Source organism: Anguilla anguilla, chromosome 14, assembly GCF_013347855.1.
Source record: "Anguilla anguilla isolate fAngAng1 chromosome 14, fAngAng1.pri, whole genome shotgun sequence".
Classification (NCBI taxonomy): Eukaryota; Metazoa; Chordata; class Actinopteri; order Anguilliformes; family Anguillidae; genus Anguilla; species Anguilla anguilla.
In genome coordinates, this window is record NC_049214.1 from 5,512,920 (window position 1) to 5,533,909 (window position 20,990).

Genomic DNA, 20,990 nt, shown 5'->3' on the forward strand with positions numbered 1-20,990 from the left:
ACTGATAAAAGGTCAATTTAAACTGCATTGAAATTTCCACAGCAAGCTTTTCATAAATGTTTCATGCAGGCCGCTTTAGACACACATCAAATTAATTTTGGCTAAGAGAGGTTCTTCACAGCTGGTACAAAGACTAGTACAAAGGACTACTGTGTCGATATAAAAAATAAAAAAAATGTTACTGCCACTACAACTAGGGCTGGCTGACATGCAAACTAGCTAAAGCACACATTCACACCCACACGCAGACAGAGAAAAATTACTTTGCCTTGGTGACTGTTCTGGCTAACCTGATCCAAACCAAGCGGCTGCTCAGTGTTCGATAACTTTGGGTAGCTGCCGCTATTTGCTTACAAAATTCAATTATGTTTGGCAAAGCTTAGGTGCATGTGTGATTGTGTGCTTTTGTTGCCACTGGGGTTGGCTGGTAGGTCGCAGCCTGGAGGTCTTCTGGCTACTTTCCCGATGTGCTGAAGGGGGAGGCGGGCCTCCCAACTAACTGCACCATGGGGGAGACAATTGCTGAAATAGATATAGAAAGCTAGACTGTGTGCACCCATGAGTTGCAATTCTGTGATTTGGCAACAGTTGTGGTCACCATCCGTTTGGGGGGTTGCCAAACAAATGTGGGGGAGGGGGGGGACACCCAGGTGTTGTGTCCCTAGTTGATGGCCACACACCCCTCTGCTCCCCTCCCGACCCCCGTAGTCTGCAATCTTGCCTAGGGCAACAAAAAGGCTAGAGTCGTGCCTCTCTATGTGTGTGTGCTTGTGTGTGTGTGTGTGTGTTTGTGCACAAAGATGAGAAATCTGAGTTATATTTATGTGATTTGATTGACTCAAACTCGTCTCTGAAGTCCGCAACGTCAGTTAATCCCGCACACTGAGGTGTAAAAGAGATCAGTGGAACTGTTCTGTAGTTCGTGCAGCATTAACCAATAAAAAAAAAATCCTACCCTGACTGGGGAGGGGAAAAGGTCAGGTGACTGTTTTGTAAACAGTTCTTCCATTTGAAGGCAGGTCATGTAAACGCGTTGGCAAAGGACACGGACTTTAATGTACCTCCCGTTGCCACCGAACACGCTGCCAAGGGCAAGGAGGGAGTGTTGTCTTACATCAAAAACTCACTTAAGCACAGGGGCAGCTCCGGTCATATTGACGTTGCTGTCAAACACGTTGTGTTGACGCAACATTTTAGCACTCTGCTATGTCACCTCTGCACTTTGTTTACTTCTAAGTACACTGACGGGAAGGTGCGTGCATACTTACAGTGCACCAGTCATTCCAAATGCTGTTCCTGGAGATCTACAATTCTGTAGGTTTACACTCTAACAAACCTAACAAAGCACACTTAGGTCAACAATAGCTAGAGTTCTTGTTGAGTCACTAATTAGTAGAATCAGGTGTGCCAAATTAAGGTTGAAATAAAAACCCACAGTCTAGTAGATCTACAGGAACACGGTTGGGATTCACGGAGATACATAATGTGAGCTTTGTCTCCCCCCTGTGGCAAACCACTATATAAAATTATTTTACACAGATACAGTGACACTGGTAGCCCATGAAATTTCTTTGTGAAGGATTTTGGAATTTGGCTCAAATTTTGCAAAACAAAGTTAAGGTTAATGAATTTTGAAAGTGAAAAGTAACTAAATAAAACATTATATGTATGCATGTTTTACACATCCACCCACCCCTCAAAAAAACCTCACAGCTAAAGTTAAAAAAAATGAATACGCTGAACATTTCCTTCAATTTTATAACAACGTAAAATCAAAGCCAACTCAGCAGATTCTAACCTGTAAAACTAGGGCAACTACAAATGTCTTAATGGTTACACTTTTTTGGATATTAAACGTGGTCATCTTGTCTTTTTTTTTTATTTTTATTTTTTTACATTGGATTGACTCAAAAGGAATACAGCACATTTAAGACATTCAGCTTATAATCATTGGTGTTCTAGAAAAACGTGTCACGTTTTTAAAACTCTGGGTCAGGGTGTCAGGACCTGTCACACATCACTGCAAACAATATAAAGATCACGACAAACAGAAAATACCGGAAAATGGCCGTCAAATAGAATCAGGCAGAGGCTGCACGTGGCAGTGACGTCAGATCTTCAGCTTTAACGCTTCTGCACTAGCCGTGCATGGTTTAAAATCCATGACCATGACCATGGCCATGCCGAACTCGGCTAACAGACAACTGGCCCAAGAGCAGAACGCCGTGGAGCTGGTGACTTCAGGCCAGCCACAGAAGAACCCTGGCATGCGTGGTCGAGGGTCAGTACTAGACTGTGACGCCCATAGGCGTATATTTCGGGAGGGCGGGGGCGCAGGGGATACGTCCCCCTCAATATTTAGAACACGTGCATTTGCCCCCCCCCCCATTAAAAACATGAAAGAAGCGTTTCCACCATAAATTGATGCAGAAAAGGCACAAATTGGTGCACAAAAATTCACCAGAGTGCAGAAAATGAAGTGTCTGACGCTCACAATTTCCTGGGGGAGGACCCCCAGACCCCCCAAATTTATGTGTTACCCCCAATGTTCAAATGAAACCTACGCCACTGGTGAGGCCCCATCCACGCCCTGGAACAAGTGCCTTAACAGGGCAAGCCGCCCAGCAGCCCCTCAAACCTAAAAGTTTTCACGACATTCATCGGTGTCCGCCATTTTAGTGTCCGAACATTTCTCCTCTAATTATCTGTCTCTGATCTTCAGCTAAAAGAGAAAGCTGGACAAGTGCTCATTCATCGTGTGTTCAAACAGAACACTCCCACCCACCCACCCGCCCGCTCTATCTTTCCCTCCTTCACGCTCCTCCCTCTTTCTCAGTCCTCGCCCTCCTCCTCCATTCCCCCGAACACCGGGAAGGACGTGTACTTCTGGTCGTGCAACATCTTCCAGACAATGATGTACTGGTAGTTCCAGAAGAGCAGCAGCACCATGAGGATCAGAACCAGCAGGATGACGGCGGCCAGCAGGAGGCACTTCCTGAGGCGGGGCGCGGAATCCGCCCGCTCGCTCTCCCCCGCGGGATCTGGCCCGGCACCGGGCTTCCCCAAACTGGAGTCCCGGAAGCGCTGCAGCCATCGCTTCACCCAAGAACTATGGGAGAGGTGGACGGGGCCCTCCTCGCCCCTCCATAGCCCAGACTCCTCCATCCGCTGGAACACCAACTCAGAGGTCACTCTGCCTTCACTGTCGCAGGGATGCTGTGCTGGAGCAAAATACCAGAGAGAGAAACCTCAGTTCACTCCCCTGCGCCCAGGCAGAGTTAACTGCACAACAAAAACATGACGGGCGGCAGTGTAGTACAACGGGTAAGGAGCTGGTCTTGTAACCTAAAAATCACAGGTTCAATACCTGGGTTGAACACCGCTGTTGTACTCTAGAGCACAAGGTATTTAATTTGCATTGCTTCAGCATATATGCAGCTGTATAAATGTATGCAACGTAAATGCTATGTAAAAACGTTGTGCAAGTCCCTCTGGATGAGAGCGTCTGCTAAATGCCTGAAATGTAATGTAAAGACGATCTGTAGGGCACCACAACATGTGGTTTGTTTGACTAGCACCGTATCCCATGTGCATCAAGAAACAAATGAGTTGACTACACGTGAGCAGTATTTTACTGTAAAACAGGGTCGGCCTTGCTCGTTCAATGCCACACTATGACACATTAAACATGATCTGTTTTCATTATCGTTTTATATGCATCGAATTTCCTTCCGCGTTATTTATGTTGTGCAACTACATGTCCATGTAACAGGTTGGCGTAGGCTATCACAACTGGCGATGTCAACAGCAAAGTGGCAAAGCTAGTAACACAGATAACGTCATCACCAAGATAACCAATAGTATTAATAAATTATCTACATGCTTACCTTAGGTGTGGAATCTAAGAGGCGTTTAACTCGCAATTCGTTGAAAAATTAGCACAAATATTCACGAGCTATGCGTAAAATACAACACGAGGCCAGCCTTACGATGAACTAGCTTTCTACATTCCTTGCGTCTTGCTGTCGCTCCAGGCTGTTCATGTTAAGTGGCGTGCGCTGGCTGCACCGCCCCCTTGAAACTACTTAGAATAAACCGACCCAAAAAGACCGATCCAGTCAAGAGAAAATAAACAGCATCAGTATCACCCATTCAGCTATAGGTTTCAGAGTGACTATCTATTTTTGTGCACTAGACTTTCGGGCGTGTGTTACCTCTGGCCTTCTTGGCACTGATCCGAAGTGCCACTGCCACAGTTTATGGAAGTTAAAAAAGGTCGAGCGCTGCTATATTTGTTGATATCTCCTTACAAGACACCGTGCACACAGTCAGTCGCTCCTACCAAAGTATGCGGTAAGCCAATGACCTTTCCTTAACAAGCCAGGAAGATGTTTCCAGTAGATGGCCTATGCCACCATGATTACGGCAATACGTCGTATTTAATATAAAAAAGGAATTCCAGTTGTACACACTTTAACTTTTGTTGCTCAAAACCGAGACCGAATGTCGCCACTCAATAATCATAGACATGTTTTTTTTTTTTTTTTTAAGTAAACAATTTGGCGTACGACGCGAGGCTGTGTATGTCCAGTTCACACCCTAATTTGGAATGTCCAATTGGTACCCCCAACCGCGTTCATGGAGCAACCCCACTGCACGGGAGACATGAGACAAGGTTGCCAGCTTTGTGAAATCAGATGTGCTATCACGAGAACCCAAGCGGCCAAACTGAAAAGGTCAAACTTGGAGATATTTGATTACATTATATTACAAATAAACAATAACTCATATTTCCAAAAACGCCATAGAAAGGCAAGTCGTACAAAAATATGGTTTTGAAATAGAAAACTTGAACATATTAAGTTATGTTTGCAATTAATCGTTTACCAGACTTGTTTTTTCTTTAAAATAAGTAGCCTACAATTAAACTAATCTATTAAGTACGTCATAAGATTTTTTTACGATAGGGAGTACAGCAATTAAGATAGCGAGTACAGCAATAAAAAAATAAAAAATAAAAACAAGCAACACTGATAGCAAGCTCTGGAGGTCAAGAATACGAATCATTCATTGTGGGTTTTTATTTCAACCTTAATCATTTGCTGCACTCAAAGCTAAACAAAAGCGTGACATTGCTTGACATTTCTGAAACACAAGGAACAACCGGCCCTGGAAGGTCAAAGATAAAGACAGAAGACTTTAGACGACAACAAAGACTAAAAGAATGTGATAGACACGAATGAATAGTCCAGAACAAAATTTGAGCCAGACTTTTTTACTCCTAAAATAACACCAGGTAGGAGCAGACCAGGAAGACCAAAGAGACAGGGAAACTTCACTTTCAATGTAACAGGAAAGGTTGCCATCTAATGTTTATTTTTCTTTGAAGATAATCCATTCATAGCAGAGAGAAAGTAACCTGCCCAGAGACCGTCAGCAATGCCGTTCGACACGGTAATACTGAGCAACATATCAAACCTAATTTTAAACGAAATTGTAAATACAAAGTGTCAATAGATGTAGTCACGTGATAAATTTCAATACCGAAGAGTGTTCTTGAGTCCCGATGAATGAAATGAAACATTTTACTGTGATTCAATCTGCAAGTCAACCAGTTTATTGTGTACAGCCAGTTAGCTCATTTAGCAAGGGTAATTGGTGGAAACAAAAAACCTGCATACACACACCGGCCCTCCAGGACTAGAATTGTCCACCCCTGTCCTACAGTGTTTCGTTGAGACTGAAAAAAAAATACCATACACTGTATGGGATTACAAAACGTAATTTTTGTAATTAGGGGGGGTGCTGGAGCCCACACGGACACGGGGAGAACATGCAAACTCCTGCAGCCAGATTCCAAAACAGCAAAAATCGTTTCACATTCGGCAACAATACTCAACAATACCTTTTGAGAGAGTAGGTGTGTTTTGAGGAGTACACTTTGTTTACTGCCAGTGCGCAAGCTGGCACACTGGTTCCTTCTCGCCGTAAATGTGGAAATTGCGCAAGGTCCACAGCATGGGCTCGTCGCCAAGTCCAGCGAGAACAGCTGCAGTTCTTTTTACATTGGAGTGGACTATGTTCGGTTCTATTTATAACACGAAGCCAGAAAAAGTCGATGACAACCTCCATTTATGTCATTCTTACTTAAAAAAAAAAAACTTTATATGATGCCACAGCTGTGGGAGAGTCTCTTGATGGATGATCCATTGAGAACACCCCAGTTGTAATACAAGGGGACGGATCAAGCTGTGGAATTTTTTTTGTTGTTGTTGATGGCAAGTATCTTTTTTGAAAAGTGCAGATAATGTATATTGCAATATTTTCATATATTGCAGATGCTACAAGTTGCAGGCTATGAGAACCTCTAATTCTCTCACATTTTATCTTTTAGAATGCCAAAGCACTGCTGCAAAATGCAGGCCCAGCCCTTGCTGAACAGCACGTAATTGAGAGCGTCAGGATCTATATCAGAAGGAGTCTGGTTATGGCAGCCTCCACATAGGTTGTTAGAACGTCACATGCACCTGGCCTTTTCTGTTCCTTCTCAACTCTCCACTTTGATCTCCCACAGCAAAAATGATGGGGTTCTTCTTCAACTTCTGTAAGAGATATTGTGTGCTTACCTACTCTTCACTGTCCTCACCCACACCATGAATCAGGGGCCTAAATAATTTTTAAAAATGTCTCCAACAAAATTATTTGCATAGAAATAAAAAGACATTAAATTGGGATTGATGACAACATTGACCATGTTTACTGTTAACACCTGTTTAAATTATTTTAGCCAGAAATAATTTCTCTCACTAACCAAGGTGTGATTTACAGTACCATAAAAACAAATGGATTATATTCTTGGAAATTATTTGAATTTAAAATCAATGAAATGTATAGTAAATTTATTTATATATTTTTTTAAAAATAAATAAGAATCCTGGAATCCTGTTATTCACTCTGGCTGCATCAAGGGCAGGTAATAGTTGATCAGCTGCAGCCAGCAGGGTTTCTCTCTTAAGGGAACAGGTCAGGGCATCGGCTGGTCAGCGCAGCCACCGTACAGCCCACGGGCTGCTGGTTAGCTGCCCCCACTGCAGAGGTCTCTGGGTGCTTGTCACGACCTGGCTCAAGGGCCATGAAAAAAAGCGAGATGCACACTGACGCATTTAAAATTCACATTTATTTTAAAATAACCTAATTATACCCAAAACAAGACAAACATGGCGTGTGAAAGTCAGCATTGTCAGTAGTGTAGGTGAGTGGATGTATGAAAGGTATGCTGAAGCAATGTTGTCTGGTGTAAAACCAAAGACCACAGCCAAAACACACCAAAACAGAAACCAAAAAGTGGGGAGAGAGAGAGCTTTCCCTCAAACTGGAGACAGGCATCTTAATCTCTCTGGGAGCCCTGAACGCAGGTGCCCCCAACTGCACCAACGACCCTCTGCTCTGCCCTTCAGGCACCTGTGAGCAATACAACAATGAGCAGCGCGGGAGCAGGGTAGGGGTGAAGCTGTAAACACCACTGAGCGGACCAGCCAGTCATTCCTGGAGGCACGTCCCCCCTCCACTGACACGGAAGGAGAGATACACAACCTTCAAGCCAGAAGAATGGTCAGTGTGTGTGTGTGTGTGTGTGTGTGTGTGTGTGTGTGTCTGTGTGAGTGTGTGTGAGTGTGAGTGTGAGAGTGTGTGTGTGTGTGTGTGTGTGTGTGTGTGTATGTGTGTGTGTGTGTCTGTGTCTGTGTGTGTGTGTGTGTCTGTGTGTGTGTCTGTGTCTGTGTGTGTGTCTGTGTCTGTATGTGTGTGTGTGTGCGTGTCTGTGTCTGTGTGTGTGTGTGTGTGTGTGTGTGTGTGTGCGTGTGCGTGTGCGTGTGCGTGTGCGAGTGCGTGTGCGTGTGCGCGTGCGCGCGCGTGTGTGTGTGTGTGCGTGTGTGCGAGTGTGTGTGTCTGTGTCCGTGTCTGCACTCCATTTTTCAAACTCACACGAGCATCACCAAACATTATGAATGATTACTGTTGGATCTACTCAAGAATGTTTGTTGTTGTTGACCTCTTCACACTGCACTTTTAATAAATGTAAAAATATTTATACTTGAAAAATTGAAATGACAGTTTGTTATTCTTTACATATCCAGCCCTGGTCAACACTTTCTTGAACCACTTCTGACATTATTCTACGGTGTGCAAATTAAACGCACCACTAGTAGACTTCAAAGTGAAAAGACAATTGGTTCAAAAACACATGGGAGAGAACAAGTCAAAACTGCCTTGTTTATTAGTGTACGCTATTTACATGAGTTTTAAAAACATACCATAAGGTGTGCATTCTCTATCATAGCCAAATACACCCAAATAGCATACAGTGCTATGTACGCCAGACTGTAAATAGTTTAAGTGCCAATGTACACCAGGGTACAAATAGTCACAAAGCACTCGAGTGCAAATAGCTTGTGTTATTACAGTATGTAAATAGTTTAAGTTCCTACTTACACCAGTGTGCATATAGCATGTGTCGCTATGGATACCTGGGTGCAAAGAGTCGCTTCCATAACTTTTAACACAACCCAAAAATATCTATTTAAAAAGCTATATCTAAAACCAAACTGATAAAATAGGCAGTAAAAGTCCTTATCAGCCACGTGGGTTTCCAGTACTGAGTTTTAGCACCTGGTTTTGGTCTTCCAGATCCCCCCCCCCCACTGCAGCTGCTACAGGTCACCATAGCGAATCCTGTGCTGCAGAGCTCCAGGTGAGGTCTGACCCCACTTCCACCTGGATGACTTTGGCCACCACAACTCCTCCCCGTGTCCGTCCCTTGTACCTCTTCACCGAGGACCGAATTCCGTCGTCTAGTTTTTCAGTCTGTTGCCAAGGCTGCCGGAGGTTGTATCCCTAGCCTTCCATAAATCTCCTTCAACACCAGCAGGACAGTGTCCTCTGAATCCCTGAAACACACACAAGAGGACAATGACAATCATGAGTTTTACAAAGACAGAAATGTGCAGTACAACTGCCGAGAAAGAAAATAGTGCAGGTGGTGTCACCGCCGTTTCTTGGTTCTAGAGGGTCTAAGAAGATAAGTTACAGTTGGTAACTTCTCTTTGAAAGGTACCAACTGTTGAAAATAGTGCAGCTGGTGTCATCACCGTTTCTTGGTTCTAGAGGGTCTAAAAAGAGAAGTTACAGTTGGTGAGACCGATGTCAAGCAGCTCTTATGCTAGTCAGTACACAGGCCGTTGCTTGACATGGCTTGAATCACCAGCTCTGATTGAGGGAGGCCCCTCCTCAAATAAGAGTGGTGACCCGGTCAGGCTCATGGTGGAATGAGGAGCAGGAGCGTGAAATTTGGTGTTCTAGGTGGTCCCAACCAAGGAGATCTCTCTGCATCTTTCTTTTAAAAAAAAAAACATTTTTTGTTTCAGATTTTTCCCCGTATTTTCTCCCAATTTGAGGGCCAACTGTACCCTAGTGCTATTCGATTCCCCGCGTAATGTGGAGAATTCACCACTACACAACTTGGTCGGTCGGTAGTATTACATTACATTACATTACAGGCATTTAGCAGATGCTCTTATCCAGAGCGACTTACACAACCTTTACACAGCATTTTACATATACTGGATATATACTGAAGCAATGCAGGTTAAGTACCTTGCTCAAGGGTACAAACGGCAGTGTCCAACCCAGGAATCGAACCTGTGACCTTTCGTTTACAAGCCGAGTTCCTTACCCACTGTGCTACACTGCCGCTAGTAGGGAAGGAGGTCGCCACGCTCTCCTCCAAGGGCGTGACCCCTCGAGCCCCTGACCGTGATTCCGACGCTACGCGAGGCCGCTCGCGAGCAACGGTTCTCCCAGCCGAGTGCCCCCCCCCCCCCCACCCCACCCCTCCCCTCCCTCGGAACGGCCGCCCAATCCCGTCGCTCCCTCAGCGCCCTGGCCGTGCTCGGGTCGGGCCGGGCCTGGGCGGGGCCGGGACCTCCGCGTCCCTCTCACCAGTAGCACAGGTGGCTCTGCAGGGCGAACAGGTACTCGTTGAAGCTCTCGATGGGCGTTTCCTGCAGCACGTAATCCACCCGCCGCCCGCCGTTCAGCATGCCCGCCTGGACGCCCTGCTCCTCCGGTTTCACACCTGGTGACATCACAGGAGACGGACCAATCACAGGCCTTAAGAAAGCCTCGCTTCCTCTAAGTAGTAGTAGTAGTAGTAATAGTAGTTGTAGTAATTTATGTCGGTCCTTACTAACAATTTTCCAAAAAGAATGCACGTAGAAATAAATAAATAACAGTAAGGCATTAAATTAAAAGGAAAACAAAAAATATTGACCGAAAAGGTGTAGGCTGAAGCTTTTGCTTATTATACCTACCCTTTTTACATAACGTATTCTAATAGGCAACCCTTTCACTACCAGGTCTAAGAAGAACACATGATGTAAGATAAGATGGAGTGTATTGTCCCGAAGGAAATTTGTTTTAGACACATCTGGTGCTTGCTGTACACAGACAGTATACATAATAACACACAATAAGATAGCACAACTGCACATTGCCCATTATATATACATATATTTAAGACAGGTACCTACAATACATACAGCACATACATACATGTGTGTGTGCTGTGTAGAACAGAATTTTTTTATTAATCCTTGATAACAGCAGTTGGTTAAATGAAGGTAATGTAGATGACCTACATTGTCTTGTTCACCTAAAGCACAATTAACAAAATTAACTTCTGATGTAAATCTCTGCTGCATCACCTAAAATACATTAGAAATGTCCACCCACGTGTTTTTAAACAACTGATAATAACAAATTTCATTAAAAATCACTCAGCTTTATTCCTTAATTGTGGACGTTAAACATTGTCCTTTATAAACACATGTAACCTGAGACTAAAGATGAGAACAAAAATATCCAATAAATTAAGAGTACAATAAATTTATAGGTCTCATAGCTTTGTCAAATTAGGCAAGTATCTTTATACTCATTTCCTAAGAAAGTATGTTTTTACATAGACTTACACTATTAAGAGGCCCATTACTGCTAACCAGTTAGTGTTCTCTTGTGCCAGCATTAGGCTTTTGTAAAGCCTGTTCCTTGTGTAGGGGACAGAGGGCCACACTAGACAGCAATGACACAAGGCTTTCGTTGCGATGCCACGGGCTACCTTGTTCGCCCGAGAAGTAATTCAGTTGCACTGCTCTTGGCCATTCCAGGGGACTTTTCCAGAAGTTAGTCGGACTAGTCGGCAGCCATTGGACGTCCTCGGTCCCAGCTGCGCAGCCGAAGATTCGGAATGACACACAAGGAAGAGGGGGAGGAGAAAGGGCAAGGTTGGAATAAACCAGTCTTATCTTTTCAAATATATTTTACATATTTTATGTCTCTTTTTAACATTGTATATTTAACCTTATCGTGACCACTATTTTTAGCTATTTTTTACGTACTGTATTTATACATTCCAGTGTATGTTAATTGTCTGCTGCTCTCTGTCCTTTTTTAGGAAAGCACTTCCAGTGCGCTTTGTGTAAAGCACTGTGAAAATTACGCTAATGTATCAAAATCTGTGTGAGGAGGAAATGACCTCACAGCTGTAGTATCTTCAAAAATTCAATAAACAGAAATAATGGCCAATGTTAGTCAGAGACAGACCCCCCTCATGTCCGGTGTTTACGGTGCAATTCTCCGGGGGAATTATCACTGTTGTCCGTTTTGCCTTTGCACACATTCCTATGTACGGAGTACTTTCGGCGTTTCTCTGAGTTAGCACATTTTTGGGACTAAAAACTACCATGGAAATAGAATATTGGTGTTTGAGCTCAGCATACAGCATGCTACACAGTTTATTTTAGGAATAAGAAATTCCTTTTGTGTAATTTTTTATTATTGGAAGTGCCATGGTATTTGTAGCAGCTTGCTGGCTTTTATTTCTTCTTTATTGCCTCAATATGAAAAATGTGACCTCAGCTTCCTACCTTGCTCACTGTCATTTGAGTCCCCTGCATTCCCTCCTCCGGCCACCAGGGGCAGTGCAGGGATGGGTAACTGCGAGAAGGACTGCCAGGCGGTGCGCAGGGACCCCATCAGGTCGCTGCTCATCCGGGTCAGACCCTCTTTCAGCTCTGAGGACACAATGACTGGGCTTATTCAGGAAGCTCACTCTGAATGGTTTGCTATGTTCTCCCCTTGTCACACTCCCCTGTTCACTCTGTGTAAAAAATTCTGCACAGAACCACTTACTGATGACTGTTATGTCTTATTCTCAATTCTGGTTTCCTGTTTTTTTGTAATAATAAAAAACAAAATCAAGGGTGTCTACATCGAAACGGTAAAGTGCAACCCACCCCCCACCCCCGTACTTTCTCCCAGACATCTTCCACCCCCGTCACACAGCCCCTTCCCCGACAGACAGCCAGCCCGGGGCACTACAGCGGGAAACGGGGGCACTGAAGAAGCAGGGGCAGTTGGGCTCACCCCGGTGCATCCGCTTCCTGCCCTTGTGATGGGGGATCAGTATGGCCTCCGTCTCCACGTCCGGAGCGCCGATCATCGGCTCAATCCTGTAGGCCACGGGGTCAAACTGACGGGGTGGTGTGTGTGTGTGGGGGGGGGGGGACAGAGAGCAAACAGCCTCTTAAAAAACACATATCTACAGTAATGAAGCGCAACCCAGAAAACCTTTTGGATCAACGTATTTACTACACGTCCTGGCAGAAGTCATAAACTCATTTTGTGTGTGGTGACACTATCCTGGGGTTGGGCATGTCTGTACTGGGTGGTAGATGTTGTATGGAGTATGTATGTGTTGAGGTTTGTCAGTACCGGTGGTAGATGTTGTATGGAGTATGTATGTGTTGAGGTTTGTCAGTACCAGGTGGTAGATGTTGTATGGAGTATGTATGTGTTGAGGTTTGTCATTACCAGGTGGTAGATGTTGTATGGAGTATGTATGTGTTGAGGTTTGTCAGTACCAGGTGGTAGATGTTGTATGGAGTATGTGTGTGTTGGGGCTTGTCAGTACCAGGTGGTAGATGTTATATGGAGTATGTATGTGTTGGGGCTTGTTAGTACAAGGTGATAGATGTTGTATGGAGTATGTACATGTTGAGGTTTGTCAGTACCGGGTGGTAGATGTTGTATGAAGTATGTATGTGTTGGGGCTTGTCAGTACTGGGTCGTAGATGTTGTATGGAGTATATATGTGTTGAGGATTGTCAGTACAAGGTGGTAGATGTTGTATGGAGTATGTACATGCTGGGTCTTGTCTTTACCGGGTGGTAGATGTTGTAGAAGCCCTTGCAGGTGGGGAGGCTGTAGTTGGGGTCCAGGCATTTTATACCGCGGACAGTGAGGAACATGCCTATGGGGGAGCCCAGGGCGAAGAGGGCCTGGGGCTGAAAGGACAGCTGGGGGTACTTGACTGACACCTGTGGGTGGACACACAGGCACACAGCGATGGGTTAAACACATCGATGCTGAAATGGTAAATGGTAAATGGACTGCATTTATATAGCGCTTTTATCCAAAGCGCTTTACAATTGATGCCTCTCATTCGCCAGAGCAGTTAGGGGTTAGGTGTCTTGCTCAAGGACACTTCGACATGCCCAGGGCGGGGTTTGAACCGGCAACCCTCCGACTGCCAGGCAATTGGTCTGACCTCCTGAGCTATGTCGCCCCCTAGTGGGTGAAATGGTGACATGGAATACACACAGAGGAACAGGAACAAACGAAGGCGTTTAATGAACCCCAACCATTCTGCCGAACCACAGGATGTGTCTGTAACGCAGTCTCGCTTGACAGAACTGGGCCTCGGGAATCCTGTCAGTGAGGAGTAAACCCAGTCGCTCAGACACTCACTCACACGATCATTGGGCCTCCTACCTGCCCAGTCCTGATATCCAGGTACTTGCAGTCCTCTGTGCAGGTGGCAGACATCTCAGGGAAGGGCACTTGGGGTCCAGGGGTCCCCTGTGGCCCCGTTTCCTCTCTGGATGCCTGCAGGCCGGGGGTCAGGAGTGGGGGTCCCGCTCTGATCCCCTGCAGGGGGGAGAGGCGAGAGACGGAGCAGCTTCATTTATGACACTGAACCACAGAAGAACTCTCATTTTCACCCCCCCATTACAGCACCATCAGGGTGCCAGATGGACAGCAAATGACGCGCAAGACATCCCACGGCAATTATTTAGCACACAGTGAGAGCCTGATCTTCTCACATCTGCCTCTGAAAAGACGTGGGGTTCAGCCCACAGGTTTTAGGTTTTTTTTTAGGGGTGGGGTGGGGGGGGTTGGGGGCTTATTAAATCTTTTTTTTGTCAGACCTCCAAGTCCCGCCTCCTCTTCATGAAACTCAGGATCTTCTTCCGTGGTCCCAGAGGTATCCCAAGATCCTTCAGGTCATTCTCTGAGCAGAGGCCCTGAAAGACAGAGGAAGCACAGCCTGGGAAATTAATAAACAAGAGACAAAGGGAGGCAGAGAGAGAAAGCAACCAATGATAGACAGGGACAATGAAAAAAGAACGACTGAATAGGAAATCATTCGTTGACCCGTTGAGAGAGACCAAGATGAGAGCAGAGGCCAAAGATTTGCTTTTAATGTAAATAACAATTCTCTCTTCTGATTTCTTATGTAAGTGTATAAGACATGCTGACTTCTTATCTTCTCGTACTGTGTGTGATACCGCATTGCATTTTTCAGCAACATGCATATTCTCTGAACAATACAACCGCACTTTTTATTCCTGTCACGCCACATTTAAATTGAAACGTAAACTTTGCAACAGAGGGTTTCTCAGAGCTTTGGCTAAACGCACTCGCTCTCTAAGGAATGAACATTATAATCACAGAAGCCCAAAATGTTAAATCGAGAATAATAATACAGCTATTATGCCTGGGGAGACAGGAAGTGAGAGACCCACCAGAGAATCCAGGTCCACCTGCTCCTGCTGAAGCACTTCTGCGTACTGCTGAAGGCCCATAACCTCCAGACCCTCCTCCAGGGACCTGAAGTCCAGCGGGAGCCCACGACTGAGACTCGGTCCCTGCAGACATGGACAATGCAATCATTCGGTTCCACCGCGCTTCATTTTTCCATCAGGCCACCAATATAAGACTAATGCTTTAAGAGAGGGCGGGCACGGTGGCATAGTGGTTAGCACTGTTGCCTCGCAAGAAGGAGGTTCCGGGTTCGAATCCGGGTCCGGGTCCGACCGGATCCTCTCCGTGTGGAGTTTGCATGTTCTCCCCCGTGTTCGCGTGGGCTTACTCCGGGTACTCCGGTTTCCTCCCACACTCAAAGACATGCATGTTAGGTGCACTCCTGCAGGTGCCCTTGACCAAGGCTCTGGCCTCAGAACTGGAGTTGGTCCCCGGGCGCTGCACTGTGGCTGCCCACTGCTCCTAAGTAACTAGGATGGGTCAAATTCAGAGGACTAATTACCCCACGGGGTTCAATAAAAGTATACCTTATCTTAGATGCCGAGGCCAAATCACTACATGTAATGGTGAGCATTGAAGGCAAACGCTGACTAATGTTAGATTCAGAAGTGTGTGCATTAATGAGATGCATTCATAATAGCATCAGTCCACAGCTATAACACTCAAGCCACATTAACACCACAATTAATACATTATATTAACTCGCTGAGAAGAGCAACAAGTCAAAATAATCATATTAGGTTATATAATCATATAATCTTGAGTGGAGAGATATGAGCTCACATGCATGTGAATGGCAGGTAGAAACCCAGTTAATTCTGTTCCTGTCTCACCAAAGACAACAATTAGGGTTTGTGTGGACCTGCAAACCATCGTTCCAACACAAGATGGCAGCACATCTCTTAAACTCAGACGAGCTCCAGCTCATTTCCCTGGATCAGCGTTCTCGTGTCATAGCTGACAAGGGCGGTCGCCTCGGGCGCCATCCGTCCGGGACACAGAGTGCACATAAGCACTGGAGAGTGCAGGAGGGGCCAGGCGGTGAAGTGTAGGGAGTAACAGGAAACTGCCTCTACTGCGCATGCTTGAGGGAAAAAGCGCTTTCTGCCCGACTGAATTCAGTGTAGAAAACCAAGGTGACTTAACAACAAAAGAAAACCTCATATGTCTATTTTTTGCGATCATAAGTTTAATTATGTGCAGCAGTTTCTGAAACAATGATTGATTGGGTCCAGAAGTCTTGGCAAAATACTTATTAAAATGTGAATATTTTCTTACATAATACATATTTTGGCAATCTGCTTTTCATGTGAAACGTAACAGTTGTTAACCGAGTTTCAAAATACCATCAGGGACATTTTATTTAGCCTTCAAAAGTTTGATATTCCCCGCTCACTTTAATGGGAGCTCCAATGCGCAGTGTCAGGCTTACTTCCGGGCCTTCAAAAGTTTAGGTTAAGCTGAAGGCCTATTTTCCTATCTAGGTAAATATGCATGTCTACGGTCTGGGAGGGGGTGGGGGCCCATCAAACAGACCTCCCCCCCATCCTCTGGGGTACACTCTGGGGCACGCTTACCTCCTCGCTCCCAGCATCCTCTAGACCCGGGACCGGCTTCTGATTGGTCAGGAGGTCAAAGAGAATCAGCGAGCCTATGGGGGACAGAGAGAGAGAGAGAGAGAGAGAGAGAGAGAGAGAGAGAGAGAGAGAGAGAGAGAGAGAGAGAGAGATGTGAAGCACGCGGTAATTTAAGTGACGTGACAGCGTGCGCTGATGAGCTTCACAGGATCGCGGACAGGACCCGGGGGGGGGGGGTTGCAGGACCCGGGCGAGGCCGACAGTGTGGGGGGGGGGACAGGACCCGGGGGGGCTGACAGGACCCGGGGGGGGGGGGGGGGACAGGACCCGGGGGGGCCAACAGCGTGGGGGGGGGGACAGGACCCGGGGGGGCGGACAGGACCCGGGTAGGGCTGACAGCGGGGGTGGGGGGGGGACGGACCCAGGCTGTGTCCGGCCAATGACACGGCTCCAGCGAAGCGCGGGTTCCGGCAGAGGAAGAGGGCGTGCAGGCGGTTGAGCTCCGACACCACGCTGTCCACGATGGTCTGGCAGTACGTGGGGCTGCTGTAGTAGAACAGGTCCAGCACCGTGTCGGTGGCAAAGTCACGCAAGCGGGCCAGGCTGGGCAGGGTGATCCTCCGGATGTCCCTTTTGGGGAGGCGGAAGGGGAGAGGGGGGTGAGACAGTGTTTGGAGGGGGCTGTTGTAAACTTACATACAGTCAAATTCTCATGAATTGCAGGTCTGACAGCTCAGATGTGAAGTCAGTGGTGACACCAGACTGCACTCATTCCACTGACCAGACAACATTAACACATGCAGTCGTGTACTGCTTCTGCAGGTACAATCACAAGCCCGGAGAGAAATGAATACCTTGTTCCCATCACCAGTCTTTCGTAAGCTCCATGTAGGACAGGTGTGATTAAAGTGCGATTAAGCTCGAGCCCTCGGGCCCCGCCCTTACCGGTCCACCCCGGTGGTGTCGCTGTGCAGGGCATCGTGCCAGTTTACGGGGAGGAACTCCACCCGCCCCACACGCCGCTCCTCCTGCGCCTCCCTAAAATGGGCGTTAATGAGGTCCAGGGAGATGCTCCTGAATCCGTTCACTGCACACAGAGAAGAGCCTTTAAGCAGGCCACTGGCTCTTTCATATTTATTTCACGTGTTCACCTGTGTGGCAGTGTCTCAGCAAAGGGATGTGCTGGGCAGCACAGAGGGTACTTATGAATTGTGGGAAGTGTAGTTTGCATTGTTTTGAAACGCACTGGAACTCTGAACCTTTCACAAAAACTGGCAGAATTTTCACATGCATCATGACGTCACCATACCACCCTGAAATAGCAAGCCCTGTACCCTTAATCTGTGGGCCAGGCATAGGTACCACAGTGTACGAGGGTCAGGTATACGCACCACAGTGTACGAGGGTCAGGTATACGCACCACAGTGTACGAGGGTCAGGTATACGTACCACAGTGGACGAGGGTGCGAAAGCTCAGGTCGCAAGTGGAGCCAATGCCGTGCACCATGAACACCAGGTGGTCCACCGTCTCTGGCTCTCCTGGTGACCAACAGCACACACAGTGTGCCCAATATCACACACCACAGCATCATTGAAACACTCTGTACATGTAAACACCTTTCCCATTGTAGTATCTGGAACCAGGCTGGCTCATTATAGTTCTTTCCCAGTGTAGAGCTGGACGGAGTGTAGCACAGTGGGTAAGGAACTAGACTTGTAACCGAAAGGTCGCAGGTTCGATTCCCGGGTAAGGACACTGCCGTTGTACCCTTGAGCAAGGTACTTAACCTGCATTGCTTCAGTATATATCCTGCTGTATAAATGGATACAATGTAAAAATGCTATGTAAAAAGTTGTGTAAGTCGCTCTGGACAAGAGCGTCTGCTAAATGCCTGTAATGTAATGTAATGTAATGGAACCAGGCTGGCTCATTATACCCCTTTCCCACTGTAGAGCTGAACCAGGCTGGCTCATTGTACCCCTATCCCGCAGTAGAACTGAAACAAGGGCTCACCTTCTGGTATGTTCACCATGATCTCCTCCACACCCCTCTTGACGGTTCGGGGCTTAGTCTTCTCCATGGGACAGTTGGGCCATTGGTCCTGTGTTATTAACTGGGGGAGAGAGCCAGGTGCCAGGCAACACAGTGACTCACCCGCAATGTACGTCTGCTTCCCAGAAGCTCATTTAAAATGGATTTTCTGTTTCCCATAATGCCAATCAGGGTACTGCATTAGCCCACGATTTAACTTATGGGTTCTGAAACCAACACAGACAGGGAAGTGCAGCGTACCCTGAGTCGAACACTGTGAACACGGGAGCATGTAAAGGAAAAAGAACAGAAGAGAAGAGGGCACGTTCAGGCCCCTGAATGGTAGAGAAGGACATGGAATAGCAGCAGAGCCCCCCCCCCCCCCCCCCACCTTCGAGCTGTGCAGCGTGACGGTGTCTCCTGAGGGAAACTCCAGCTTCTCCTTCCATTTGTTCCGAGTGACCGCGATCCTGTAGGCCTCCTGTGCAAAGAGGAGCACGACAACACAGCCATGAGGCCCAGACTGCCTCTGGCACCTGCTACACAACTAACAGGAAATGTGGGGGGGAAAAAAGACTGGCACAGTATTTTGCTCACATATTGCAAGTCAGGTGTATGCGTTTATGTCCTCTCCTGTTGTACGTTACTATCAATAAGAGTGTCTGCTAAATGAAGGTAATGTAATGTTGTGTAAACATTACTCCCTCATTATAACAATCGTTTCCGTGTTACGAGCTAACAGGGTGACAGCAAGGAGATGCAGCAACCACGCTGGGAGCTGCTGCAGTAACCGTTCATTTGAAGTGGAAATTGCAAAGCTGGACCTGACAGTGAGGACACAGGAAAGGGGTTGGGGCCTGGGCTGAGGAGCATATGACGGCTAGCCCAGGAAGGGAGGGGAAGAGTGAGTGAGTGAGTGAGTGAGTGAGTGAGGAGTGAGTGAGTGAGTGAGTGAGTGAGTGAGTGAGTGACTGAGTGAGTGAGTGAGTGAGTGAGTGAGTGAGTGAGTGAGTGAGTGAGTGAGTGAGAGAGAGAGAGAGAGAGAGAGAGAGAGAGAGAGAGAGAGAGAGAGAGAGAGAGAGAGAGAGAGAGCAAAATACAGAGGGAGTGAGATGTTAACCATGGTTTTTTCTCTCCTTGTTTGGGGGGGGGGTTGTTATTACTGTCATCTTTGTATTGTATTGCTTAAGTGTCATGCTATCAAAGCACATGTGAATTTGAGACACACACACACCTCCAGGCTGTGACTGATGTCTTCGGGGTAGGGGGTGTAATGGCTGTCCTTGTCCCCCTTGTAGAACCAGGTGCATCGGCGCACCTCCGCGGGCGCCTGCGCCCAATACGCCGCGCACCGCGTCCTCTCCGGGAGCCTCACGTCAAACCGCGCCCCCTCGGTGGCCACCGTCGCCTCCCCGCCCTGCTCGCCTGCGAAGGAGCCAATCACGCGTCAGTATCTGGGTTTAAGTCCCACCCCACCCCCTCCCGTACTTTCAACTGCTCAGCAGCCAATTTACATGTCTCTTCACCTGGATTTCAATTCCAACCCACGCCCTTCACCTGAGCAAGCACCTTACTGGACAACAGAACTTGGGTTTTAACCACAACTCCTTGCCCCTCTTGTCTTTTCAATCTTACATCAAACCTGCCAGTCACAAATTGTTAGCACAGGGGTGTTACAATTAGAACAGGGGTGTCACATCAAACCAGCCAGTCACACTCCAGGCTTGGAAGGCGGCAGTATCCGCTGGGTTTTGTGGTTTCGTTCAATGAGCGGTTAATTTAGGCCTTGGAATGAAGGCACGTGGACTCTTTAGCCAAACAGTGACTTAACTGAATCACTAGTGCTGAAGCACAGAGAACACCAGCGGAGCCCACTGGCCTCCTGGAATGGAGTGTGACACCTCTAAGGTTCCCAAGCAAGCTCTTACTGGCCAGGTGGGCTTCCTCTAGCCTCTGGGAGTCTTCACAGCTGAAGGGGAGCCAGATGTCCTTGGTCCCATCCTGCTGGCGGTAGAACCAATGGGGCCCCACTGACTGGTAGAGGGGTGACGTCAGGGCCATAACCAGACAGAGATGACAAGGCCTCACCCACTGAAAGCCTGCAATCACAGAGGGGTACAACACTGCCAGCCCAAATTCAGATATGATGCACAACTACAGGGTGGTCACCATTGACCCCGGAGAGCCGTGGGGCCTCCTGGTTTTTTGTTCTTAAAACCAGCAGGCAAATCAGTCCCAATAAGCCAGGCGACGTGAGTCAACTGTGAATTCATTTGCTTTAATTGGTTCATTAATTTCTGAGTAATACCGAAAATCAGCACACCCTGTGACTCCCAGGACTAGAAGGCTGGTAACCCCCGAAAAAGAGGGGAGGGGCAGAGAAGAAGGGAGGACCTGGAAGATGCAGATTGAATCAGGGCATTAGTCAAACACACCCACCCTCC

General features: G+C 47.0%; 1 protein-coding gene and 1 long non-coding RNA gene across 2 annotated transcripts; one reads left to right on the forward strand and one right to left on the reverse strand.

Annotated features, from left to right (window-relative positions):
• Nucleotides 1–3,179: 3,179 nt before the first annotated feature.
• Nucleotides 3,180–11,570, forward strand: LOC118212384. Its single transcript, XR_004762209.1, has 3 exons — nucleotides 3,180–3,324; nucleotides 7,458–7,611; nucleotides 11,220–11,570. It is a non-coding gene; the product is annotated as an uncharacterized LOC118212384 (long non-coding RNA).
• Nucleotides 8,750–20,734, reverse strand: LOC118212383 (phospholipase DDHD2-like). Its single transcript, XM_035390201.1, has 17 exons — nucleotides 20,475–20,734; nucleotides 19,781–19,971; nucleotides 18,938–19,027; nucleotides 18,529–18,628; nucleotides 17,964–18,053; nucleotides 17,460–17,601; nucleotides 16,936–17,144; nucleotides 16,515–16,588; nucleotides 14,919–15,041; nucleotides 14,322–14,417; nucleotides 13,885–14,040; nucleotides 13,275–13,430; nucleotides 12,478–12,583; nucleotides 11,979–12,125; nucleotides 11,171–11,278; nucleotides 9,997–10,132; nucleotides 8,750–8,945 (listed from the first exon to the last, which is right to left on the reverse strand). Exons 1-17 carry the CDS (start codon nucleotides 20,605–20,607, stop codon nucleotides 8,858–8,860), a joined length of 2,145 nt encoding a protein of 714 aa, XP_035246092.1. The 5' UTR covers nucleotides 20,608–20,734; the 3' UTR covers nucleotides 8,750–8,857.
• Between the last annotated feature and the right edge of the window lie 256 nt (nucleotides 20,735–20,990).

Excerpts from the sequence above, each read along its gene's own strand:
- LOC118212383 (XM_035390201.1), bottom strand. The coding sequence starts at position 20,607 with ATGGCCCTGACGTCACCCCTCTACCAGTCAGTGGGGCCCCATTGGTTC. Across the intron at positions 19,972-20,474 it reads AGAGGAAGCCCACCTGGCCA|GCGAGCAGGGCGGGGAGGCG; the intron begins GTAAGAGCTTGC and ends GCTCCTTCGCAG. Across the intron at positions 18,054-18,528 it reads CATGGTGAACATACCAGAAG|GAGAGCCAGAGACGGTGGAC; the intron begins GTGAGCCCTTGT and ends GTTGGTCACCAG.